The sequence below is a fragment of the Schistocerca piceifrons genome, chromosome 7, assembly GCF_021461385.2.
Source record: "Schistocerca piceifrons isolate TAMUIC-IGC-003096 chromosome 7, iqSchPice1.1, whole genome shotgun sequence".
NCBI lineage: Eukaryota > Metazoa > Arthropoda > Insecta > Orthoptera > Acrididae > Schistocerca > Schistocerca piceifrons.
Genome location: NC_060144.1, coordinates 230,696,411 through 230,720,617, shown reverse-complemented (window position 1 = coordinate 230,720,617; position 24,207 = coordinate 230,696,411). Strand labels below are relative to the sequence as shown.

The window sequence follows — 24,207 nt, the reverse complement described above, 5'->3', positions numbered from 1 at the left end:
AAAATCTTCTCCAATAGAGGATGAGCACTGTTCACATGGTCAAAATGTCGGTTTAATAGTCGTCTTATTATATTACTATAACCCATCCTAACACCCGAATGACTTTCGCATAATCCACGGAAGATATTTTATTCACATTGTAGTGGCGTAAACGTTATGATATTGGATGCTAAATTAGTCAATACACCAACACATGCCAATACTATCAGTCATGTTGAGCAGGTCACTCTTTTTCACTTCGTTTGATTCTGTTCCCAATCTTCTATCATCTCCCACTAACGAAGTGACATTTTTCATAAGAAATGATGGAATAGCCGACTTTATGCTATGTTGTACTGAGCTCACAGGAAGCTGCAGTACTTTATTGATCAGTAAATATGCTTCAATTTTTCTGTTTTCTTTTTTTTTTTTTTTTTTTTTTTTTTGGACCATCAGTCTTCTGACTGGTTCAATGTGGCCCGAAACGAATTCATCTCCTGTGCCAACCCCTTCATCACAGAGAAGCACTTCAAACCTATGTCCTCAATTTGATGGATGTATTCCAATCTCTATCTTCCTCCATGGTTTTTCTCCTCTACAGCCCCACTACTATCATGGAAGTCATTCCCTAACAGATGTCCTATCATCCTGTCCCTTCTTCTTGTCAGTGTTCCACATGTTGCATTTCTCTCCTATTCTGCGCAGAACCTCCTCGTTCCTTACCTTATCAGTCCACCTAATTTTCAACATTCGTCAAGACCACCAAATCTCAAATCCTTCGATTCTCCTCTGTTCCAATTTTCCCACAGACCATGTTTCACTACTATACAATACTGTGCTCCAGACGTACATTCTTAGAAATATCTTCCTCAAATAAGGCCTACATTTTATACTAGTAGAATTCTCTTGACCAGAAGGCCCTTTTTGCCAAAGCTAGTCTGCTTTTGATGTCCTTGCTCCGTCCATCACTGGTTATTTTGCCGCCTAGATAGCAGAAATCCTTTACTTCATCTACTTCGTGACCATTAATGCTAAAATTACGTTTATCACTGTTATCATTTCTGCTGCTTTTCATTACTTTCCTCGACTTATTCGCAATCCGTATTCTGTATTCACTAGACAGCTCTTTCCATTCAGCAGATCATCTAATATATTAAATATTTTGGCGTAACATTGCAGAGCGATATGAAGTGGGCTAAGCATGTAATGGCAGTTGTGGGGAAGGCGGATAGTCGTCTTCGGTTCATTGGTAGAGTTTTGGGAAGATGTGGTTCATCTGTAAAGGAGACCGCTTATAAAACACTAATACGACCTATTCTTGAGTACTGCTCGAGGGTTTGGGATTCATATCAGATCGGATTGAGGGAGGACATGGAAGCAAATTAGAGGCGGGCTGCTAGATTTGTTACTGGTAGGTTTGATCATCATGCGAGTGTCACGGAAATGCTTCAGGAACTCGAGTGGGAGTCTCTAGAGGAAAGGAGGCGTTCTTTTCGTGGATCGCTACTGAGGAAATTTAGGGAACCAGCATTTGAGGCTGAGTGCAGTACAATTTTACTGCCGCCAACTTATATTTCGCGGAAGGACCACAAAGATGAGACAAGACAGATTTGGGCTCGTACAGAGACATATAAGCAGTCATTTTTCCCACGTTCTGTTTGGAAGTGGAACAGGGAGAGAAGATGCTAGTTGTGGTACGAGGTACCCTCCGCCACGCACCGTACGGTGGATTTCGGAGTATATATGTAGATGTAGATGTAATCTTTCTTCACTTGCACTCAGGATAGAAATGTCATTAGGGAATCGTATCACTGATATCCTTTCACCTTGCATTTTAATCCCACTCCTCAATATCTCTTTTATTTTAATAATTGCTTCTTTCATATGCAGATTGAACAGCAGGGTTGAAAGACTACATTCTCGTCTTACACCATTTTAATCCAAGAAAATCGTTCTTGGTCGTCCACTCTTATTAATCCCTCTTGCCTCTTATACATATTGTATATTATCCGACTCTGCTTGTGGCTTACCCCTACTTTTCGTAGAATTTCGAACATTTGCACCATTTTCATTGTTGAACGCATTTTACACGTCGAAAAAACCTATCACTGTGTCGATTATTCTTTTGTCTTATTTCCATTGTCAACCGCTGAATTGCTGCGTTTACCTTTCCTAAAGCCAAGCTGATCGTTATCTAACACATCCTCGATTTTCTTTTCCATTCTTCTGTATATTATTCTTGTCATCAACGTTGATGCATGAATTGTGAAGCTGATTGTACGATAATTCTCGCTTTTGTCAGCTCTTGCAGTCATCGGAATTTTGTGGATAATATTTTTTCAAAAGTCAGGTGGTATGTCGTCAGACTCATACATAATACAGACCAACTTTAATAGTCGTTTTGTTGCCACCTCCCCCAATGATTTTAGAAATTCTGATGGAATGTTATCTACTCCTTCTGTGTTGTTTGACCTCAAGCCCTCCAAAGCTCTGTTAAATTCTAATATTGGGTCTCCTGTTTCTTCTTCTATCACATCAGATAAAGGACCGTCCGACTGGCCGCGTTGTCTAAAGCGCTGCTTGCCCGTCGAGAAGGCGTGCCGGTCCCCGGCATGAATCCGTCCGGCGGGTTAGTGTCGAGATTCGGTGTATCGGACAGCCTGTGGATGGTTTTTAAGTCGGTTTTCCATCTACCTCGGCGAATGCGGGCTGGTTCCCCCTATTCCGCCTCAGCTACACTGTGTCAGCGATTGCTGCGCCAACACCGTTTCCACGTACACATAAGGGAGAAAGGGGAGGGGCTTCCACTGGGGCCAAACCGCACAATAACTCTGGATACGGTGTAGAGCGGCGGTGGGGTAGGTGGACTGCTCTGCCCTGTTGTGGGTTGTGAACCATGGAGGGCTACGTCTTTTCTAGGTCCAGGCTTTAACACAGTACAATAAAATACATCAGACAAATCCTCCCCCTCGTAGAAGCCTTTAATGTACGCTTTCCATCCATCCGCACTCTCTTCTGCATTTAACCGTGTAATTCCCATTGCACTCTTAATGTTACCACCTTTGCTCTGTTATAATTTAACGGAAGGTTGATTTGGCTTTCCTATATGCTGAGTACATGCTTCCCACTATCATTTTTTTTCGATGTATTCCATTTTTCATGCAGCGATTTCGTCTTAGCTTCCCTGCACTTCCTATTTATTTCATTCCTCAGCGACTTGTATTTCTGTAATCCTGAATTTCCGTGAACATTTTTTTTGTACTTCCTTCTTTCGTCGATCAACTGAAGTATTTCTTCTGTTACCCAAGGGTCTCTGCAGTAAACTTCTTTGTTCGTACGTTTTTCTTTCCAACTTCTGTGGCTGCCCATATTAGAGATGTTCACTCTTCTTCAACTGTAGAGCATACTGAGCTATTCTCTGTACTCTCCTACCTACTCATAACGAATCCTACTCCCGTTATACCATTTTCTGTTACTGTTGATATTACCCTATAATCGTCTCACCAGAAATCCTTGTCTTCTTTCCATTTCACTTCACTGACCCCTACTGCATCTAAATTGAGCCTCTGCATTTCTCTTTTCAGATTTTCTGTCAGCTATCGCACATGGAGGTGCATCTGTAGATCTGGACATTTTTTCATTTCACTTAGCCGGTGTCTCATCAATTCTTGGTGCAGCCAACTTTATTACAACAGCAATTAAATTACAATTAGAAAGTATAACCTTAGACCAAACACAGTTCGCTGTCATGTTAAGGCTTCTGACATTCCATTCCCGACTAGTAAAGCGTTAGCCTTCGTTGGTTATTCGATCTTTTTCTCATGGTCACCTTTACCTTGGCAGTGTCCTCCGAGAGATCCGAATAGGGAACTATTCCGGAATCTTTTGCCAATGGAGAAATCGTCATGACATATTTTCAGTTACAGGTCACATGCCCTGTGTATACACGTTATGTTTCTTCAATAAAATGGTTTCCATTGTCCTCTGCATCCTCATGCCGTTGACCCTTGATGATTTTTCCGCCTTTAGGGGCAGTTTCCCACCCCAAGGATAAGAGAGTGCTCTGAACCTCTGTCCGCTGTTCCGCCCTTTTTGATAAGGCCGTGCGCTGAATGAGGATGGCTTCTTATGCCGGAAAGCTTCAGCCACCAATGCTGATCATTAATCAATACTGAAGCAATGACGAGTTTTGAACCAGGGCACGAAAACATTTAGATTACTAAACCCAGACCCTACTCACAGACCACGTATAGTCTATGTTCTTTCTTTTAGCACATAAAAATATTGTAATTACTCACGTGAATCCCATGTTAAATTCCAGGTTGTCCATGAGACCATAAGCTGTGTATCCGATAATCGGAACACCGTCAATGTGTATCGCCTCCAGTACAGCTCCAAGGTATGCCTAGAAATAATGCAGCACACTATAGGTAGAGAAATGAATTTCTGAAGACGAAACTCTCTGCTATATTACTGTAGCAATTTCTACTTACATGAAAGTAAGCGATGCGATCAGTGTCGTTCCTTCCTCCGTTATTGTAGAGACCGTTCTCTGTTATCATGATTTGATATCCTGGGTATTCGTTGGCAATCCAGTTTAGCTGACTCCGAAATCCCCAAGGTAATTGCTGAAAGGAGAGAGACATATTACAGACATTACTTCTGTCACCACCTGCTTCTTCAAAATGGACGCGCAGATATAATAACAAGCTTGTTGTAAGCTTTATCTCTTGATTAGTTACAACTTGACATTGCCTAGTTACTTACATACAATCATTCCTGTCTTTTCTTTGAAAGTACAAGGTCCAGTCACACTAATGTGACAACTGCATATGTTCGACATCAACGTGCAATAACGATTCCTAGAAGGCAAATGGCAGCACTAGGGTCTATAAAGCGTGTCGGGGGAGGCGGAAAACAGTGCAATCGTTGTCGTAATGTGGAAAGAAAGCCATTATCAACCGAAGACCAGGCGGGCATGATAAATGGCCTTCAGGGCAAGGTTGCAAGCGTTTCCGAAACGGCTAAGTCTATAAACTGTTCACGTCCCACTGTGGTTAAGGTATATCATGCATGGCAAAAGGACGCTGTCCAAAACCAGCACATCGGCAACTGTGGTGCACCATGGGCCATAGATGACATGGGTTAACTATGGTGCGGAAATATGTATGTGTGAATAGAGGTGCAACTGTTGAGCAACTGACCGTCCAGATGAACCATGGGGATACCAACAGTGTTGCCACGTATGTGCCTGTGCCACAGGTGCCTGCTTCACGCACCCGTCCTGACTGACACACGTGATCGGCCCTGCCCTGATCGTCAGATTATAGTTTCGGTGTCTATAAACTGTCGCCAAATCCGAGAAACAACAGAACGATCCATATTAAGCCACTGGGCCAAATCAGTTGGCCGGTTGCTGTGGAAGAGCGGTTCTAGGCGCTTCAGTCCGGAACCGCGCTGCTGCTATGGTCGCAGGTTCGAATTTTGCCTCGGGCATGGGTGTGTGTGATGTCCTTAGGTTAGTTAGGTTTAAGTAGTTCTAAGTGTAGCGGACTGATGACCGCAGATGTTAAGTCCCAGACTGCTTAGAGCCATATTAACCAAATCAGTTTGCTATTGCTCTGCTTCCATTCTCCCTATGGCCTTCAACCGCAGAGAGTCAGGTAAGTATACTCTCTGTGCCATACTGTATCGTCTGTGCCTGTGTACACAGAGATTGTGGATGTGGAGCTACCCAGCAAAATCTACCTATTTTCATAGGAGTCCTGACGTCATTGTTGTCTTGGTTATCCGTTGACTGGAATGCCATCTTCCATGCAGAACGCGATTGTACAGACATCTGGTAGACAGTTTGTATAGTTATATCGAGATTTAGACAAGGATGGGGAAACAGCGGTATTTTCTTTAATTCTGCACACAAGTGAATTTTTGAAACTTCCTGGCAGATTAAAACTGTGTGCCCGACCGAGACTCGAACTCGGGACCTTTGCCTTTCGCGGGCAAGTGCTCTGGTAGAGCACTTGCCCGCGAAAGGCAAAGGTCCCGAGTTCGAGTCTCGGTCGGGTACACAGTTTTAATCTGCCAGGAAGTTTCATATCAGCGCACACTCCGCTGCAGAGTGAAAATCTCATTCTGGAAGTGAATTTTGGTATATTCCAATTTTTTCCATCCCCATCGCTCCCCATTCTTATTGGAGCACATAACAAAATGTGTAAGATATTGGTGTGTGCAAATATGAACGTAATTGGAGCTATCATTTTCAAGGAAACACATCTGTCCATCTCTTGTGCTCCACCAATAACATGACTGACTTCTTTTCTTTCCTCGTTAATTTTTTTTTTTTTTGTTCTTGTATCTGTAATCTTCATAAATATTCCTAGCCTTCATGCAAAAATTTTTGCTGAGTTTGTTATTATATATCTTTCTTATGTACAAAGGCAACATTTAAAAATTTTGTACAATTCATTGGTTACATATTAGTGTCTTCATGTTACTTTTAGATGATACTGGCTGTGTTATATCTCCTACATTAGTCTCTGTTTTCTCTGTGAAATTGTTCATCCTGGTACTTAAGGCACACTGGACACAATATTTGAATGATGTAGTTGTTAGTTTCACTGAGTACATAGCGTAATCTTTTGATGAAAAGTCATTTAAATTAATCCGTAAAGTGATGTTGTTGTTAAATGACATTTACAATAATTACGAGAGTTAGGTAATTCTTTTATGTACTTCATTTTGTGCAATGGATATTACGATGTTGTGACGAATTTATATTATATACTTGTTTGTTTCGAAGTTCGTAACTTAGAGTATAAAATTATTTCATATTTACAAGGCAATAAAAGCCAACAAAAATAATTAGTATTCAGGGGCAAATACTGAAGCTTTCCATACCAGTTACTTATATTACTCATTTAAAACTTGCCAACAGGAGGGTTTCGCTTTTGTAAATCACTTCTTCTACTAATTCGTCAGTAATTCACCTTTTGTAAAACTTACACAGATTTACAAACATTTCTTCAATTGACTATGGACACCACTATTGCATTCATGGTAATGAAGTACATTCGAGTAATTCATTAATAGTTAACCAGTCAGAGACAAGGAATAGGTTTATTTGCGAAAATAGCCAGATTTTACAAGTCCCTAAATATAACTATCTTAATATACATTTCGCCCGCATCTCGTGGTCGTGCGGTAGCGTTCTCGCTTCCCACGCCCGGGTTCCCGGGTTCGATTCCCGGCGGGGTCAGGGATTTTCTCTGCCTCGTGATGGCTGGGTGTTGTGTGCTGTCCTTAGGTTAGTTAGGTTTAAGTAGTTCTAAGTTCTAGGGGACTGATGACCATAGATGTTAAGTCCCATAGTGCTCAGAGCCATTTTTAATATACATTTCGCTTATATAGTAGCACCATCGAGAAAATTTCGTACACTATTCGGTAATATGATTTGTGCAGCTCCTGAATTTCCTGTATCTATGTTATTAATCCATATTATATTTTGGGCAGTCTTTATTTTTTATTGCATGTTCGTTAAATATGAAATGATGTTAGATCACTGCTAATTATTGGAAAATCAGAAGGCTACATGGATATGGAATATTAACATTCACAGTGGCTATGGAATTAAATGAGAGGTAAATACAACTTTAAAGCATCAGAGGCACACAAATCGATCTACGTTGCCAATGCGTGGTCGTATATTATAATATAAAAGGATGAAGAGATTGAATCAGTGGTCAGTGGGCCTAAATATATGTGTACATCATCTAGAAGATGGGTGAATTTATTTTTAGATTAACCTGTTTGTGAGATATACTTATTATAATAGGATCATATAGACAAAATTAAACAGTTTGTAAGCTGTCTTACAGACGATAATAATAACAGCAGAAACAGTTACGTTTTACCCCAACAGATATATAATTGCAAGTTTAAATTCAGTTTCTTACCTAAAACAATGAATTCTCAAAATAGAAAAATGCGAATATAAATATTAAAAACGGAATTCTATTAATCATATTTTATTTGCATATGCAATGAAAAGACTACTTGCGTATTTTCTGTGTGTTTGAAAATGCATATAGCTTTGATTATGTATTATTTTTATAAATCTTCTAAATAACTGCTGATGATGAACATACACTCGATATCATCCTGGTAAATTAAAAAAAACATAAACCAAGCAGCCTTGTCATTATATAAAGTACATATATGAAAGTCTTCAATGAAGTATATAAAGAGTGCAAGATACTTTGAATATAAAACAGAGTTGTTAGAGAATCCACCAATTCCAACACCGAGCACATTCTTCCTCTGACATACAAGGAAGTCAAAGAGATGGTAAATCCCCTCACAAACAAGAACAAAGTTTCTGTAGAAGTATGGACAGTGGCAGAAATGTGGAAACAAGTTGGAGAAAACAGACATAGTGGCATAAACACACAGTAACAATGAACATAAAGTGTAGTGAGAAATTCGCAAATGACTGTACCTCAGCTGCTATCCAGCAAATTCTCAAAAAATTGGCCAAGTGCGACTATGTCTCTCGCATTTAGGGTTCTATACTAACTAAGTTATGTGTGTAGATAGTTCAGGCATCCTGGGAATCGAGACTGTCGGGGTTTATGGTGTTATCGATGTCGATTCCACGGAGATATCGATCCTGGGAATTCCAAGACTTTCGAGAATATTTTAATTATTAGGGCGCTTAACAAATAAAAAAAAACAATTTTTTTCGCTTGATATCATCACAAAAACATTTTCGAAATTTTTCATTTACTTATACTGTGATACCCAGCTTTTTCTCAAATATTTTAGGTCAACGTGTAGTACCCAGCAGTTTTTGATGAGATAATTAGGGAGTATGAAAACATATGTCACAAATGGCCATAGTTATTGATTGCATTGATTTAGAAGCTTTATTTTTGTACAGCACCAACAGACGGTAGAGTTTAGTATGTAGCATAAATTTCAACTTATTGCATCTACCTGTTCCAACGAAAATGGGTTCTCAACTGTCGGACATATGAACAGAAAAATGATCAACAAAGTCATCCTAAAAGGTGTCTGTTTTTACCGACTGAGGTACTTAATCCTAAAATGGAAGGAAACAGACTCCGGTAACTGGAGTGAAATATTGCTCCTTGCAGTTATAAAATATTTTCCAACATTCTGGAACGAAATGAAACAAGACAGTAAGACAATGAGTTAAGGGAACATCAAGCATGTTTCAGAGCATCGTGGTGCTTCACTGAACAAAAACTAAACCTCAAGATCATGCATCAATACAGCAACAAATAAGCTGTTGGAATACATGAATAGAACCACTCCCTTTCCAATATTAAGAGACTAGGACGCAGTGAACAATTTTCGTCTGAAGTGCTAGGCGAGATCATTCCTTTGTTCAGAAGGTGAGGCCGAAATAGTTTGCCAGCTTTCGGTTGGTCTGCGGCACGTTGAGATGACAGAATCGAGACGCATGCCTTGTAGTCTTTCTCATGCGATTTTACAGAAACTATTCTTTAAAAAAATCATGTTCGTGTTGCTTTTAACTTTGTATGTCAGTTTCATGATGATGTGTCCATCATTTCGTTAATAGTCATAGTTATTGTAATATTTACGCTTAACCTATGACACTACGCAAAATTCGAAAAGGTTTGCAAGGAAAAATAGGACCCGCAATGTTTTTGCGTTTGGTGCATTTTACATAAAATATTGCTGCATATTAAATTTAGCTAACAGATTGTATTTTTCGTCAGTGTTGGTTGTAGACCTGTAAATGTCGCCAATCTTGAGAAACTTAATTGCAGCACACTCATTCGCGGTCGCAAATTTCAGAGTTAAAACCAGAATGAAATATCTACAACATTCCCCACATTTCAAAAACGATTTGTGAGATCGAAATGAGGTTTTGACATGTGATAGCATGCAAAGAGGAGTATATTTTGCCGCGTGGTCACGCAAAACTTCATTATCTAACATGTTATTACATTAACCACAGACTTCTTCGATAAAATAATGTAATCTTTAAGGGCCATCGATTGCTGGTGAAACGAGATATGGTGTGGGTTTTGGAACAACGTAAATGAAGTCATTACGCGTTTATTTTTATACTGAGGACGGTCCTTTTATAAACTATACACCTTACTCTTCCTAAGTTCCTGACTTAATAAAATCAATAAATCACTGCACAACATGTTAGTATGCTGACATTGTGTAAAATGCACTGTGTTTCGCTAAAATAAGCAAATTTTAATATGTAAGAAAGAGAAATGCAGGTTGTACTCAAAATTCGCTACTCAAAATGTTGCTGTGTAAATTACAATTGGCTAACAAACCTTGCGAAATTAAATTCCTGTCTTTGTTGCATTTTTAGTGGAATTATTTGTAGATACTAATGTAAGCAGAGGTGACAGTAGACATTTTTTAATGGTCATCACGCAAGTGCGGGCATCGAGGGTTCCACGTAATATATATTACAAAAATGTACTTTGTATTCTTCAATTTAGAATGGGACTTCCCGTCGAGCGCTCGTCATTTCCCCCCAGCACTACTGCCCTCCCCAGACGTACCCCGCCAACTGTCTATTTGCCAGCCGCGTTATTCTGTGTGAACTCTTCCTCTGGCTTAGCTCGGTGCAACGTTTTAGAGTAACCATCGCCCTGGCAATACGTTGTGACATAGTCGCTGTTGTTGCTTTGGGTGCGCTCGAGGTACTGCTGAGTCTCAGTTCAATACTCAACGTGTGTGTGAGTCGTCACTGGTCGAATCCGCTTGCTAAAGGCGCTCGCGTCAGACGAGCGTTTTTAGAATAACAGCTTCAGTACAATTATCCACGCCGCCTTGTGACGATCTTTAGCTTTCAGTTTGAAGCGATTAATGTCGCATGGTGGCACGCGGAATGTTACTCAAACTGAATATGGTTAAATCACTTGAAATGAGTTATAATTTCGGTAACAGCCTGTGCAATCCGTGATTTGCTAATATCTGTTCTGACTCTAACCCGTCAATGTTAGCTTCCTAGAAGCTACCAGCAAAAGTGAATACATCATTAACTTCTTGGAGTGGAGAGATTGAGCTTTAACGTTGATTGTAGCATCACTGCCGGTCGTGTTATAAACGGACCAGATTTCTAACAGCAAACACTGAGTCAGCCATGAGGATCCAATTCCTACCTCTTGCTGATGACCTGCCCTTACTGGTAAATGACATGCAAAGATCTGACATGCACAGCCTTTCACAGCAGAGAAAACAGGTCTATTGATTAACGTCAGAAAAACTAAATTCGTTGCCAATATAAAAGCATTACTAGATGCACATCAGGGGACTAAGAGCGTCAGTTATCTTGGCGAATGGACCTCAGTAAATTGGTAGATCTCAATCAAAGGAATGTTCAAACTAGACAGTTTTTTTTTTGTCATCAGTCTTCTCACTGGTTTGATGCGGCCCGCCATGAATTCAACTATACTGCCTACTGAGCAGTTCCTCATCGCTGCATATAAAGCCCTAGAAAACTTCAAGTGTGTCTCGTCATTCCTTAGTACCTCCGTATCGCACTTCTTTGCTTATTGATTCTTCCTGACTAATATCTTAAACTTCAGTCTTCTCTTCATCGCCACAAAATTGTGACCTAACTCTGCATCGGTTCGTGGGTAAGCCTTACAATCCAGTATCTGATTTCGGAGTCTCTGTCTGACCTTGATGTATTTGTAATCTAACTGAAATCTTCTTGTATCACCGGGCCTTTTCCAAGTATGCCTCTACCTCTTCTGATTCTTGAACAGAGTTTTCGCTTTTACTAGCCTAGTGGAAACTTGTTATAGAGCTCAGCTATTCTCTCTCCTGTCTCATTCCTTGTCCCTAGTCCATATTCTCCTGTAAAATTTTCTTCTACTACTTCCCCTACTACTGCATTCCAGCCTTCCGTAACTATTAGACTTTGGTCTCCCTTTACGTCCCGTATTATCCTTTCAATATCCTCATATTTTCTCTACCTTTTCATCTTCAGCTTGCGATGCCGGCATATACAGGGTGTTAGAAAAAGGTACGGCCAAACTTTCAGGAAACATTCCTTACACACAAATGAAAAAAAAAATGTTATGTGGACGTCTGTCCGGAAACGCTTACTTTCCATGTTAGAGCTCATTTTATTACTTCTCTTCAAATCACATTAATCATGGAATGGAAACACACAGCAACAGAACGTACCATCAAGACTTCAAACACTTTGTTACAGGAAATGTTCAAAATGTCCTCCGTTAGCGAGGATACATGCATCCACCCTCCGTCGCATGGAATCACTGATGCGCTGATGCAGCCCTGGAGAATGGCGTATTGTATGTATCACAGCCGTCCACAATACGAGCACGAAGAGTCTCTACATTTGGTACCGGGGTTGCGTAGACAAGAGCTTTCAAATGCCCCCATAAATGAAAGTCAAAAGGGTTGACGTCAGGAGAGCGTGGAGGCTATGGAGTTGGTCCGCTTCAACCAATCCATCGGTCACCGAATCTGTTGTTGAGAAGCGTACGAACACTTCGACTGAAATATGCAGGAGCACCATCGTGCATGAACCACACGTTGTATCGTACTTGTAAATGCACATGTTCTAGCAGCACAAGTACAGTAGCCCGTATGAAATCATGATAACGTGCTCCATTGAGCGTAGGTGGAAGAACATGGGGCCCAATCAAGACATCACCAACAATGCCTGCCCAAACGTTCACAGAAAATCTGTGTTGATGACGTGATTGCACAATTGCGTGCGGATCCTTGTCAGCCCACACATGTTGAGTGTGAAAATTTACAATTTGATCACGTTGGAATGAAGCCTCATCCGTAAAGAGAACATTTGCACTGAAATGAGAATTGACACTTTGTTGGATGAACCATTCGCAGAAGTGTAGCCGTGGAGGCCCATCAGCTGCTGATAGTGCCTGCACACGCTGTACGTGGTACGGAAACAACTGGTTCTCCGGTAGCACTCTCCATATAGTGACGTGGTCAATGTTACCTTGTACAGCAGCAACTTCTCTGACGCTGACATTAGGGTTATCGTCAACTGCACGAAGAATTGCCTCGTCCATCGCAGGTGTCCTCGTCGTTCTAGGTCTTCCCCAGTCGCGAGTCATAGACTGGAATGTTCTGTGCTCCCTAAGACGCCGATCAATTGCTTCGAACGTCTTCCTGTTGGGACACCTTCGTTCTGGAAATTTGTCTCGATACAAACGTACCGCGCCACGGCTATTGCCCCGTGCTAATCCATACATCAAATGGGCATCTGCCAACTCCGCATTTGTAAACACTGCACTGACTGCAAAACCACGTTCGTGATGAACACTAACCTGTTGATGCTACGTAATGATGTGCGTGATACTAGTACTGCAGAACAATGAGTCGCATATCAACACAAGCACCGAAGTCAACATTACCTTCCTCCAATTGGGCCAACTGGCGGTGAATCGAGGAAGGACAGTACATACTGACGAAACTAAAATAAGCTCTAACATGGAAATTAAGCGTTTCCGGACACATGTCCACATAACATGTTTTCTTTATTTGTGTGTGAGGAATGTTTCCTGAAAATTTGGCCGTGCCTTTTTGAACACGCTGTATACCTGAGCTATCGTTGTCGGTCTTGGTTTGATGTCGAAACTGATAAGAACAACTATATCACTGAACTGTTTATAATAACATACTCTCTGTCCTACCGTCCTGTTCATAACGAATCCTACTCTCGTTATATCACTTTCTGCTGCTGTTGATATTACTCTATACTCATGTGACCAGAAATCCTGTCTTCTTGCCATTTCACTTCACTGACCCCTACTATAACTAGATTCAGCCCTTCCATTTCCCTTTTCAGATTTTATAGTTTCCCTACTACGTTCAAGCTTTTGCCATTGCACCCCTATCCATAGAACATTATCCCTTCGCTGATTAATCTTTTTCTCACGGTCACCCCCCCTCCCCCCTCCCTTGGCACTCTCCTCCCGGAGATCCGAATCGTGGACTTTTCCGGAATCATTTGCCAGTGGAGAGATCATCATGACACATCTTCAATTACAGACCACATCTCCTGTCGGTACACGTTACGTGTCTTTAATGCAGTGGTTTCCTTTGCCTTCTGCATCCTCATGCCGTTGATAACTGTTGAGTCTTCCGCCTTTAGGGGCAGTTTCCCACTCCTAGGGCAAGGGAGTGCCCTAAACCTGTGTCCGCTCCTTCACCCTTTTTGACAAGGTCATTGGCAGAACGAGGGTGACTTCTAATTCCGGAAGTCTTTGGCCGCCAGTGCTGATTATTAATCCAAATTAAATACATGGTGGGATCCGAACCCAGGACTGAGGACGTTTTGATTATTAATCAGTGACGCTACCCATAGACCACTGGTGCAAATCTACAGGGCTTAATGTGATATATACCAAAAAAACATCTACCAATGAATATCGAGCTAAGACAGAATATCACAGTAGTCAGACCTATCTTCTATGCAGGAGAGTGCCTGTCCTTAACCAGGAACACTTCACCAAGAATCCTAGAGTTACAAGAAAGAAAACATCTTCGAAAGATAGTGCGACGTAGGATCCTATCAGACGGGAGACAAATATATAAACCTAATTGTGAACTCTATGGGCACCAAGGAAAAAAAATCACCGATGCCGTCAAAAGAAGACGCATAGCTTTCTATGGTCATCTGTGGAGAATGGACAATCATAGACCGTCCTAGAGTACCTTCAAAGTAGCCGAAAACGTAACGTCACTGGATCCTTGTGGATCACACCAACAGAGAAAGATATAAAAATGCAGAGACTCGTGGCTGTAAAACTGAAAAAATGGTTCTTGGGTTTCCAGTAGCGCCAAGTGATTAAAATTGCACAAAGTACTCCTCGACACGACTGCCAGGTGGCCGCTGGCACACCCATACATACTCCAAATGCCGGCTTTGACGTCACTGGTGTTCGCGGCATCACCTTATATGTGTACACGTCGACTCGACGTTTGATGCGCCCGTTTTGAGCACGCGATTTCTGGATCACACACCGCGCAGAGCTGTAGACCACGGTATCTATTTTCGGTGCTATCGGAGATTTTTATTTCGACGGCTTCTTTAATTACACCGAACGAGACGTTGCTAGTGCGAGCCGCGATAGGATTTTCGTGGAATTTTTCGTGAATTTTGCAAACATTGGTGCGTTATGTAAAAATGGTATCAGAGGCTGATAACCTGCCCCACGGGCTGAGCAACCTACCCAAGGTCTTGAGCAAATACTCCTGTAACTCTCAACAAGTAAACGAAGTTACTTCAAGCAAGAACCTGAATGAGACAACAAGGAAGAGTACGAAAAGAAACTGGTTTTTTGCCTGTCTCTGACTACGTATCGGGCAAGATAAGCAGCTGGTGAGATGGCACAAGATCAAATGGCTCTTCAGGCCGCTGGCAAAAACCCGTCAATTATTGAGACCAGTTAAAGAAACAAAAGGTCTCACAGCACCTGGGGTCTACAGCACAGGAAGGAGCAAGAGAGTTTGTTTCGCCTATGCGACCTCGAGAAATCCGCTTTAGTTAAGCACCATTTAGAAAACAGCCACTGGGTAAAATCTGGCGAAACCTTGCGCACCTGGGTCCCTGTATTTGAAAAAGTCATCGAAATAAAAATCACTCAAAACACGCTAAATAGCGACGTTGGCCAGCAGATCAGTGCGACTTGACACCCAGCGATAGCACAGTCAAAACGGGCACATCGAATGCCGAGCAAGCGTTATCCTATATATGGCGACGCTGCAGGCACCAGATGGCAGTTAGTGTATGTAAGGGCGTACCAGGAACACAATAGCAGTCATATCACTTGTGAATGCGCAAAGCGTGAGTCATCGAAAGCTGGTGTAATTCACTTGATGCAGCTGGAAATTTCAGAACTTTTTGTGCAATAGGGAGAGGTGTTGTAGAATTTTTTAATAGGTAAGATATAATAAACAACAGATGGGACTACCACTTAACTGTACAAACCAGACCATTTGTAATATCTCATACAAAAGATAACCACAGTAAGATCAAGAAGTGCACCGAAGAATGCAAAACAGAGCTGAGCGGGAAAATTAAGCAATACTGGGCTAACAGAAAAGTTTAAGGTAATAACAAGGAAATAGTTACTAAACTTCACAACAAAAAAGTGCGAGAAGACAACAGAAAAGGTAGAACACGAACACTAGGCTATACGTGTGGATGGAACGATTTAACATAATTTAATGTACTTCTACATTTTTAATTAGGTACACTGTAGCTGACTGAGGGCAGTTCATTGTTACGTAGACGTCGACGAAATCCAGTGATGAAAGGCTGCTACCAAAGTTGAGACAATTGCCTATCGAAAAATGATAACTTTCTTAATTACATAGAATGAAATGACAATATGTCATCATAATCATATGCTTCAGGGATTGAGACCAGTTCTATTCTAGTTCATAACCCATGTCTTTCTCTGCCGTCCTACAATGTTTCAACGCAACAACCTCTTTTTATATTTCAAAACTTGTTAACAAGACAGTATGCCAACAGATGAAAGTAAGAAAGAGAATGGTACATCTGAAGACGGCCGAAGCCGTGATTAATGGCAAATGTGCTATCATATTTTTCTTGTTTCTTTGAACGTGAAAACCAAAACAGTGTTTGTTCACAAATTAGTTTATTCTGCCCTATATCCGGTTCCCGTCATTACGATCATCCTCGGAGTGGTATAAAAGGAATGGATGTCCACATTTATGAGTAAGAGTATTGCGAGTAGGAGAAAAATATGAACAGAAACACTAATTAATATTACTATCGACTGCAAACTCTTAAGACAATGATTGTTTATGTGGCCTTCAGCCGATTGTTAAATTCACGGAATGGAGACTGAAGCATTTCATACCTCAAAAAGTTCTGATCGCATTTGGTTGGGTATGGGGGGAGGGGCGAAATATGATATTTTTTATTACGTTACACTTGGGTTGTAAATCAAGTATGCATACTAGCAGTGCGCCATTTTATTAAATGGAGTAACATTGTTTGTTCGGTAGCAATCTGTTGCACTCTGCGAATTTGATTTCCATACTACGTCCTACAGTTTCTATTCTTTATCGACAATAATCTCGTAATACCATTATCATTTATTCTGATTTTGTGGTAGAGACACAAATGTAACTGGATTTAGCGTTATCGATGCCATTGTCACTGTCGGAAATTTTTTTAATATTATGGCGGAGGATTGATTAACAAATTTCTGTCCGAACACATGGTGAGGCTAAACGAGATTCCTCGAGCCCCTTTATTATTTCTCATATCTTCGTTTAAGATTTCAGAAAAATCGTTTGTTGTGGAGAAATTTGGAGTCTGATAAGCCTGCGAGCAAGCTTGCGAACAGCCATTAATTAATTTTACAAACCTTGCATCGAAGTGGTCGAACTCTGCAATGAGCGAGCATTACACCGAGCCCAGCCGTGTACCAGTCAATACTTTCCTTACAGGAATCTTAATTTTTACTCCTTATGTTTTACCGGAATTTGTGGACGGTTTCATATCTAATTGGAATTCAAAAGTCCAAAGATAATTAAAAACCTAAATAAGGATATGAGTTCAGATTTGCAGCCTTCAAAGCTAGGTCAATAATTCATGAGACTAAGCAGCAAAGTATTGAAAATCAAGTTTTGTCAACAAAATTTCTATTAAGAACTTTCAGCATTGCAGCGCGTCAGCAACCGTAAGTATCGAAATAAATATGAAGAATCCGCCTCGATTGCGCAAACTACCTGGTGTTTACCTAGATTTCAGCGTGGGTATCAAAACCTTCTTCAGAACAAACATAAAACAGTTTCCCAAAACAGGCGTAGTCAAAGGATAAAATCAACATCTACAGTGGCAAGACCCCATGGACATTTTTACGATTAAAATTCATGTTGGTTGAAGTTCCTATTGTCCAAAAATTTTGAAAATGTCTAACTTTTTTATAGTTGTTTCGAGAAAACTCAGACTCATGAGCACCTAGGGCTTCAGTGCCTATTTCCTTTTTAAAAGTGCACAAAATTCTAAACAAATTTGATTGCTACAACTGTTTCTCTACATCCAATACCAGTGGCTTTACAGTTCTTCACAAAATTATAATTTTTAAAATTTTGTGCAGAATCGTAAAAATACCAAGTCTATAGCACTTTTATTTCACTTTCTGTTTATATAGTGAAGTATATTGTACGTTGTGTTGTACACTGCAACTGGACTCTTGTGCACAGACAGTATATATAGCATCGCGCAGATTACTGTCAGTACCTACATAGTAACACAGCCAGGTAGGGATCGCGTGAATTCCTTTTTTTTTTTTTTTTTCTTGTTTGCGTATAAGAGTGCTTACGGGTGTCATAAATGATCCACCAAACAATGACCTTAATGATCAGTAATAACACAAAGTGTGTAGGAACTTTTATTTAGCGGACAACATTGCATTATTCCTTGGCGCGCATAGCGCAATTTTCTCTAATTTTTACATCGCACTCAGAGCTATTGGCACAAAATAATAAGGTTCGTGGATTAATGTAATTGATTACATTTGGTATATTTTAGTGATACTGTGATGCTGAAAGTGAGTCCGTATACCGATAATTCACGTTTATTAGTTAAAAAAATATGATGAGTGATGAATCTGTTATGATAAAGAAAGGACTGAGAACACTAATGGATAATAGTGTTAAACGCAGCAAGGAATTTGCTTACACATGCTACTGAAAAGGATTAGTAAAGTGACAAAGTATGAATTATGCTATAAAAAGTACGTTCATGGGGGAATTACATCATCTAGCATTCGGCATCCTAAGGAACCAACAGGCGTGTCACGTCGGTGGCAGAGAAAACAGAAGTTTAAAGACCAGTGCATCTTATTTGCAAAAGAAAAGCCTGATGACTTTTTAACCAAGTAATTTAAATTGCCGTATGCCAAGTGAAATTTTGTTAAGAAAGGAATGACATTGCAGCTTCCATCTACAATACCAAAATAAGCTAAACGACTTGGTGATGAACTTGGCAACAACAAAAAAATTGTTCAAATGGCTCTGAGCACTATGGGACTTTACAGCAATGGTCATCAGTCCCCTAGAACTTAGAACTACTTAAACCTAACTAACCTAAGGACATAACACAACACCCAGGCATCACGAGGCAGAGAAAATCCCTGACCCCGCCGGGAATCGAACCCGGGAACCCGGGCGGGGGTAGCGAGAACGCTACCGCACGAACTTGGCAACAAGAGGAGGATTAAATTCAAAACGTGAATGACTTGGTAGCTGCAGGTGGGTTGTATCACATATTTTGCTACAGAAGTGTATTTCAACGTAGTTCAACTACTTGCGAGAAAGAAGGGAAGGACACCCATACTCATGGGGTTAGGGGGCGGCGGTGTCAGCGGAGGCGGAGGGGGTTGCGGTGCGGGTTGCGGGGAGAGGCGTCCCTAGTTTCCATGGAAAGAAAAATATGTGTAGTCAAGTTCTTTCTGTCATGAAAATGATTTAAAAGTCACAATTAATCTGGTAAGTGGATCGGAACTAGAATTTTTATGGCTACTTAAAAGTCGCCATTCGTCTTCCAAATGTTAAAAATACTCCATACCCCAAGGTCTAGCGCTCTCTCCCAACCCTACAAACTACCGTATTGAGGTCACTCAACTAGGGTACCTACCTGCAACAGAAATAGATGAAGGGATGGAGGCAATATTTACCTACTTGTAGACCAATTCGGAAGAACAGATTTTGTCCAATCACGCTGTTAGTGGATGTATAGAACATCCTCTGCTTTCTTTTAGGAAAAAGTGTTTTGGAATATTATGGAGGAAAATAACACCTAAACTCTGCACATGGCACGTTGAAGAAAGCAGACTCTACGAGCGAAGAATTAATAACAGCTGGAGGACAATTTTTTATCCCATTGTAAGGTGGAGCAGTCAGCAGTTACCACATACTTGACGTCTTGCAGTAACAGCTATTGACTAAGTTTGCCACAAAGAGCGAACTGAATCTTGGCACCCACAGAAGATGTTGAGAAATATAATTCTTTACGGAATTACCAGCAAGTCAAAAATTGGATAGCAAACTGGAAACCTCCTGATGGTCCGAGGGTCACAACGCGGCAAGATTCAGCACCTGAGTGAGTTCTTCACGTTGTTGCGTGCTCATGTAAGTTGAGATGAGGCGGAGCGTGGTCCTGTAGTAAAGCAGATTTGAAATTTGCGTCCATTGGCAATAACTACTGTCTAGTTTACCGCGAAAACGTACAAGAGTATTTTAAATGACGAAAGTGAAGTATATTTTATGGAAATTATTGAGGAAATGGTTGGCGATGTTACAAACTGGAAGAAGCTGTCTCACCGTTCCTAGGATTCACCCCGTTGCAGATGAAGTAATTGTTATCAGAAACTGAAATGTTCATTTCCAATCTCAAACGTAGTATGTAATACATTTCTACTTTATAAACAGAAACGGAAATAGGAGTACTCAGAAACTACGTATTTCGCCATTTTTCACAAAATTTGAAAAACTGTAGCGCCGTTGGTGTTGGTTGCAGATAAAAGTTCTAGTAATGGAATCTGTGGAGAATCTTGCGCTCTGCCGGCCGGAGTGTCCGTGCGGTTCTAGGCTCTACAGTCTGAAGCCGAGGCCGGCCGCGGTGGTCTAGCGGTTCTAGGCGCTCAGTCCGGAACCGCGCGACTGCTACGGTCGCAGGTTCGAATCCTGCCTCGGGCATGGATGTGCGTGATGTCCGTAGGTTAGTTAGGTTTAATTAGTTCTAAGTTGTAGGCGACTGATGACCTCAGAAGTTAGGTCGCATAGTGCTCAGAGCCATTTGAACCATTTCTTGCGCTCTTTTTTCAAAAGTACATAGCTCTTTTTTCAAAAGTACATAGCTCTATTTTCAAAAGGACATAGCTCTCAAAGTCCTCGGAGCACCGAGACACTGAGATTCTGAGAAAAAAAGTTTAAAGAAGTCCGACATTATTAATGTTTCTGGCATTCAGAAACTTTAGGCAACAGAAGACTTGTTGGCAGATCTTGGTTTTTCCTTTTTCCCAACTACACGAACGAATTAAAGAAACCTTTCACTCCATCTTTATAAAGATATATTTACTATTTGAGTGGGTTAAGTTTCAGAACATTAGGAGTTGCAAGAACTGCAGTAGCCTGTCCTGAAGTGACAAACAGCGTCCGGTGAATATTCGATTTGTTAATTTAGAATTTTAGTACGGGACCTTTAGTTCTTCCAGAGTGTTCCATAGGCCCCCCTTTGCCGCAGTATGTAAAACACTCATATTGTTATCTACGTCCAGATGCAGTTCTGTTCTGAGGATTTCCATTTCGCCTAAATCTGATATTGAAAAACCTAACTGTCTTTCTAATTCAAAATTGGATTTGTTGCCCATCTTGTACCTAAAAAGAAGGCTTATTTGAAAGGCGCATCTGATGGTTATGTTTTGAAGCTGTTTCTCCAGCTGTTGAAACGCTTTTCTCCATGGTATCTCATCGGGGCAAATTTTTGTTGCTTTTAATGCCTCTTGTGCTCTTGAATGATTATGGTCCTATTTTTTATCTTATTGTACGGTCTCAAGACAAAGACGAATGTGTACTCGTTTTCCACGGCTATATCTTTTGGTATTTTTTGGCCGTCTAAAGGCAAACAAATAAGTCGGTGTATCATAGAGAGCAAAAAGTTCTCCTATATGGCACAGTGAGCGATAGGACTTAGCATGAATAATATTATAAGTGCACTTACGTCTCCCTATAATTTTTGACTTACGTGTATTATTAGTTTAAGTTATCGTTAGGTCCAAATAGTTAATAGAGTTATTTTCCTTTGTTTCAGTGGTAAGATAAATTTTTGGTGTTAATACGAGACAGCTGTCGTGCAAAGGCATCGATATAGTTTGCGCTACCTTTTGACACAACCAACATACCACCTACATAACTTTTATAGTAAATTACGTGATGTTTACGGTTTGAGAATTTTTTTTAAAAAAATTTTTTCACGTCATTAATAAATATATCAGGCTACGTTCCAGCTAACCCATTTCCTATTGGAAGACCTTGTTTTCGGCAACATACTGTGTTCTTAAAAGTGAAGAGTTATAGGACAGCACGAGTTCAAGCTCGATGATTTCTGCTATGACAATTTTCCAGTGAAATATCTGATTATCAAACATTCGATCTATTTTACCTTCGAGGTGAACATCTCACTCCTCACCAATTTATGAACACTTGCCTGCCTCAAACGTTTTTCCACTAAACTTACCTGATCCTCTGATCTAATTACAGCCATGTCACGCAGTTTGGAAGGTGAATCGCCCGTGAGTCCTGGCGTCACGAAAGTCGTGTTGTAGTGGTTTATTGAAAAGAAGTCCGCTGAACCTGTAACAAGGTATAATTTGTCTATTTCAGTTTCCTGATAAACTGAAACGACAGCTCTAACATTAACAATAAAGTTCTGCAGTTTTGTCTGACTTTCTCTCACGCAACGCATTCTTCCATGCCGCAGCAACGGCGCTGTGGAAACCGAATATGAATAATAATTTACGTGTATTATAAAGACAGGTTGTAACGTTCCCTGGCAAACTCACGTTATTAAAGAACAAGAGTTTATTTGTACCATATACGCCGCTCTGAGCAAGTTGTATATATCGAAATTATTGAACAAAAATATTACTGAATGTGGTGTAAAAGACATTTGTTATTCTCCTTATATTTTTTGTTGTAATATTTCTCTGTATTTAGGATAGGAATTTTTCTGTATTTATTATGTGATTGTAAAATGTGTCAGTATTTGCGATAGCAGAGATATAAAATGTTGCCAGAAGAGAATAATATCGTCAATTTGCAAAGAAATGTTAATTGTCAGCAATACTATTTAAGCACAATGCATTATGCATTCTTTGGTCTTCTCTGTTCAGAAGTCATTGCGGTAGGACACTGTGAAAGAGTTTTTTACGAATGTGTAGACCTCTTTTGTCTCGGTCTGGACTTAGCCGCCATTAGACGATGCGTTACGAATTAATGTGAGTTGTACTACTGTTTGATCTAAATATATCAGTATTTATCAAATGTGTGAATTATTTATGTAAATTAGCTTGCTCACGTCATCTATAAAATTTCTTTAAGAATTTTTCAGCATTTTTTAGCGGTGTTGCTGGGCTGTGCCGCGACCAACAATAGCAGCGGCGGCATGTTTAAAAAATTATCAAACCCGTAAATCGGGAATAGATGCATAAAAATCAATAGTGAATTAAGAAATTGTTCTTCTTTTTCAGTGATCCTGTGGCTGATAAAATTTGAATTAATTATACGTTTGTGCATTCGTAGGCGGATAGTTAATGTTAGTTAACATTGAAATTTAAACAGTTTGGTTCTTTAAAATAACTCAAATGCATAGTGAAGTAGGTTTGATCAGTGATAAATGTCGGCTTGGCAATAATTAAAACATTTTCTGCTGATAGAGATAATCTTGTGTTCTATGGCTAGTGCCGGGATAAAATTCAGTAAAAATATTTAACAAAAAAAACCCACTGCATCTGGAAAGTGTATGCCAAGGCCGAATGATTTAAAGGACTCAATCCTCAACCTAATATTCTTAACCAGTTCATATGAGTTCACGTAAATATTATTTTTTCTTTAAATGTACGTAATTCTTAAGAAAGTAAAAATTTTTATTACCACACGAAAATAACAGAGTGGTTCTACAACAAAGTTCGCACGAAAGAAAATTAACTTAAAAGCAAAAGATAAAATTTATTATTCTTCTTTAACGAAATTGTGACGATTTTGTTAAATTGGCGCCCAACGTGGGGCACGAATATGCAGTGGCCACTAAATACCCGTGAGATAACTAGGGAATTAATATAGTCGAACTTTGTTGCAGAACATTTAATAATTTTTCTATGTATTGTATGTATTGCATAACCAATATTGCGTGGTAATACCTGTGTATGATTTTTTTGCATGAGAACACTATGTACCCATAGGCAAGCTGAAGAAGAGAGCTCAATATTTCGAAAAATTAATTACCTACCACAATATCAGGGGGCAGCTGCACCCAAGATAGATCACCAAAAGGTAAAGCTACAGTGTAGTTGTCCTGTGGGTAGTAAAGTAGCCTCAGTGCAGTGTTCTCGGATCATTAGTGGTGTGCTTGTTGTTAGTACTTTGTTTTAAAATAACAGGACA

General features: G+C 40.2%; 1 protein-coding gene across 1 annotated transcript in view; it reads right to left on the bottom strand.

The window, feature by feature from the left end:
- Positions 1-24,207, bottom strand: part of LOC124805576 (myrosinase 1-like) — an 85,352-nt gene that overhangs the window by 16,380 nt on the left and 44,765 nt on the right. The window contains exons 8-10 of the mRNA XM_047266143.1: positions 22,283-22,398; positions 4,473-4,607; positions 4,278-4,384 (exon numbers count right to left, since the gene is read on the bottom strand). Of these exons, the coding sequence (XP_047122099.1) occupies positions 4,278-4,384; positions 4,473-4,607; positions 22,283-22,398 (358 nt within the window). The remainder of the gene's footprint in view (positions 1-4,277; positions 4,385-4,472; positions 4,608-22,282; positions 22,399-24,207) is intronic.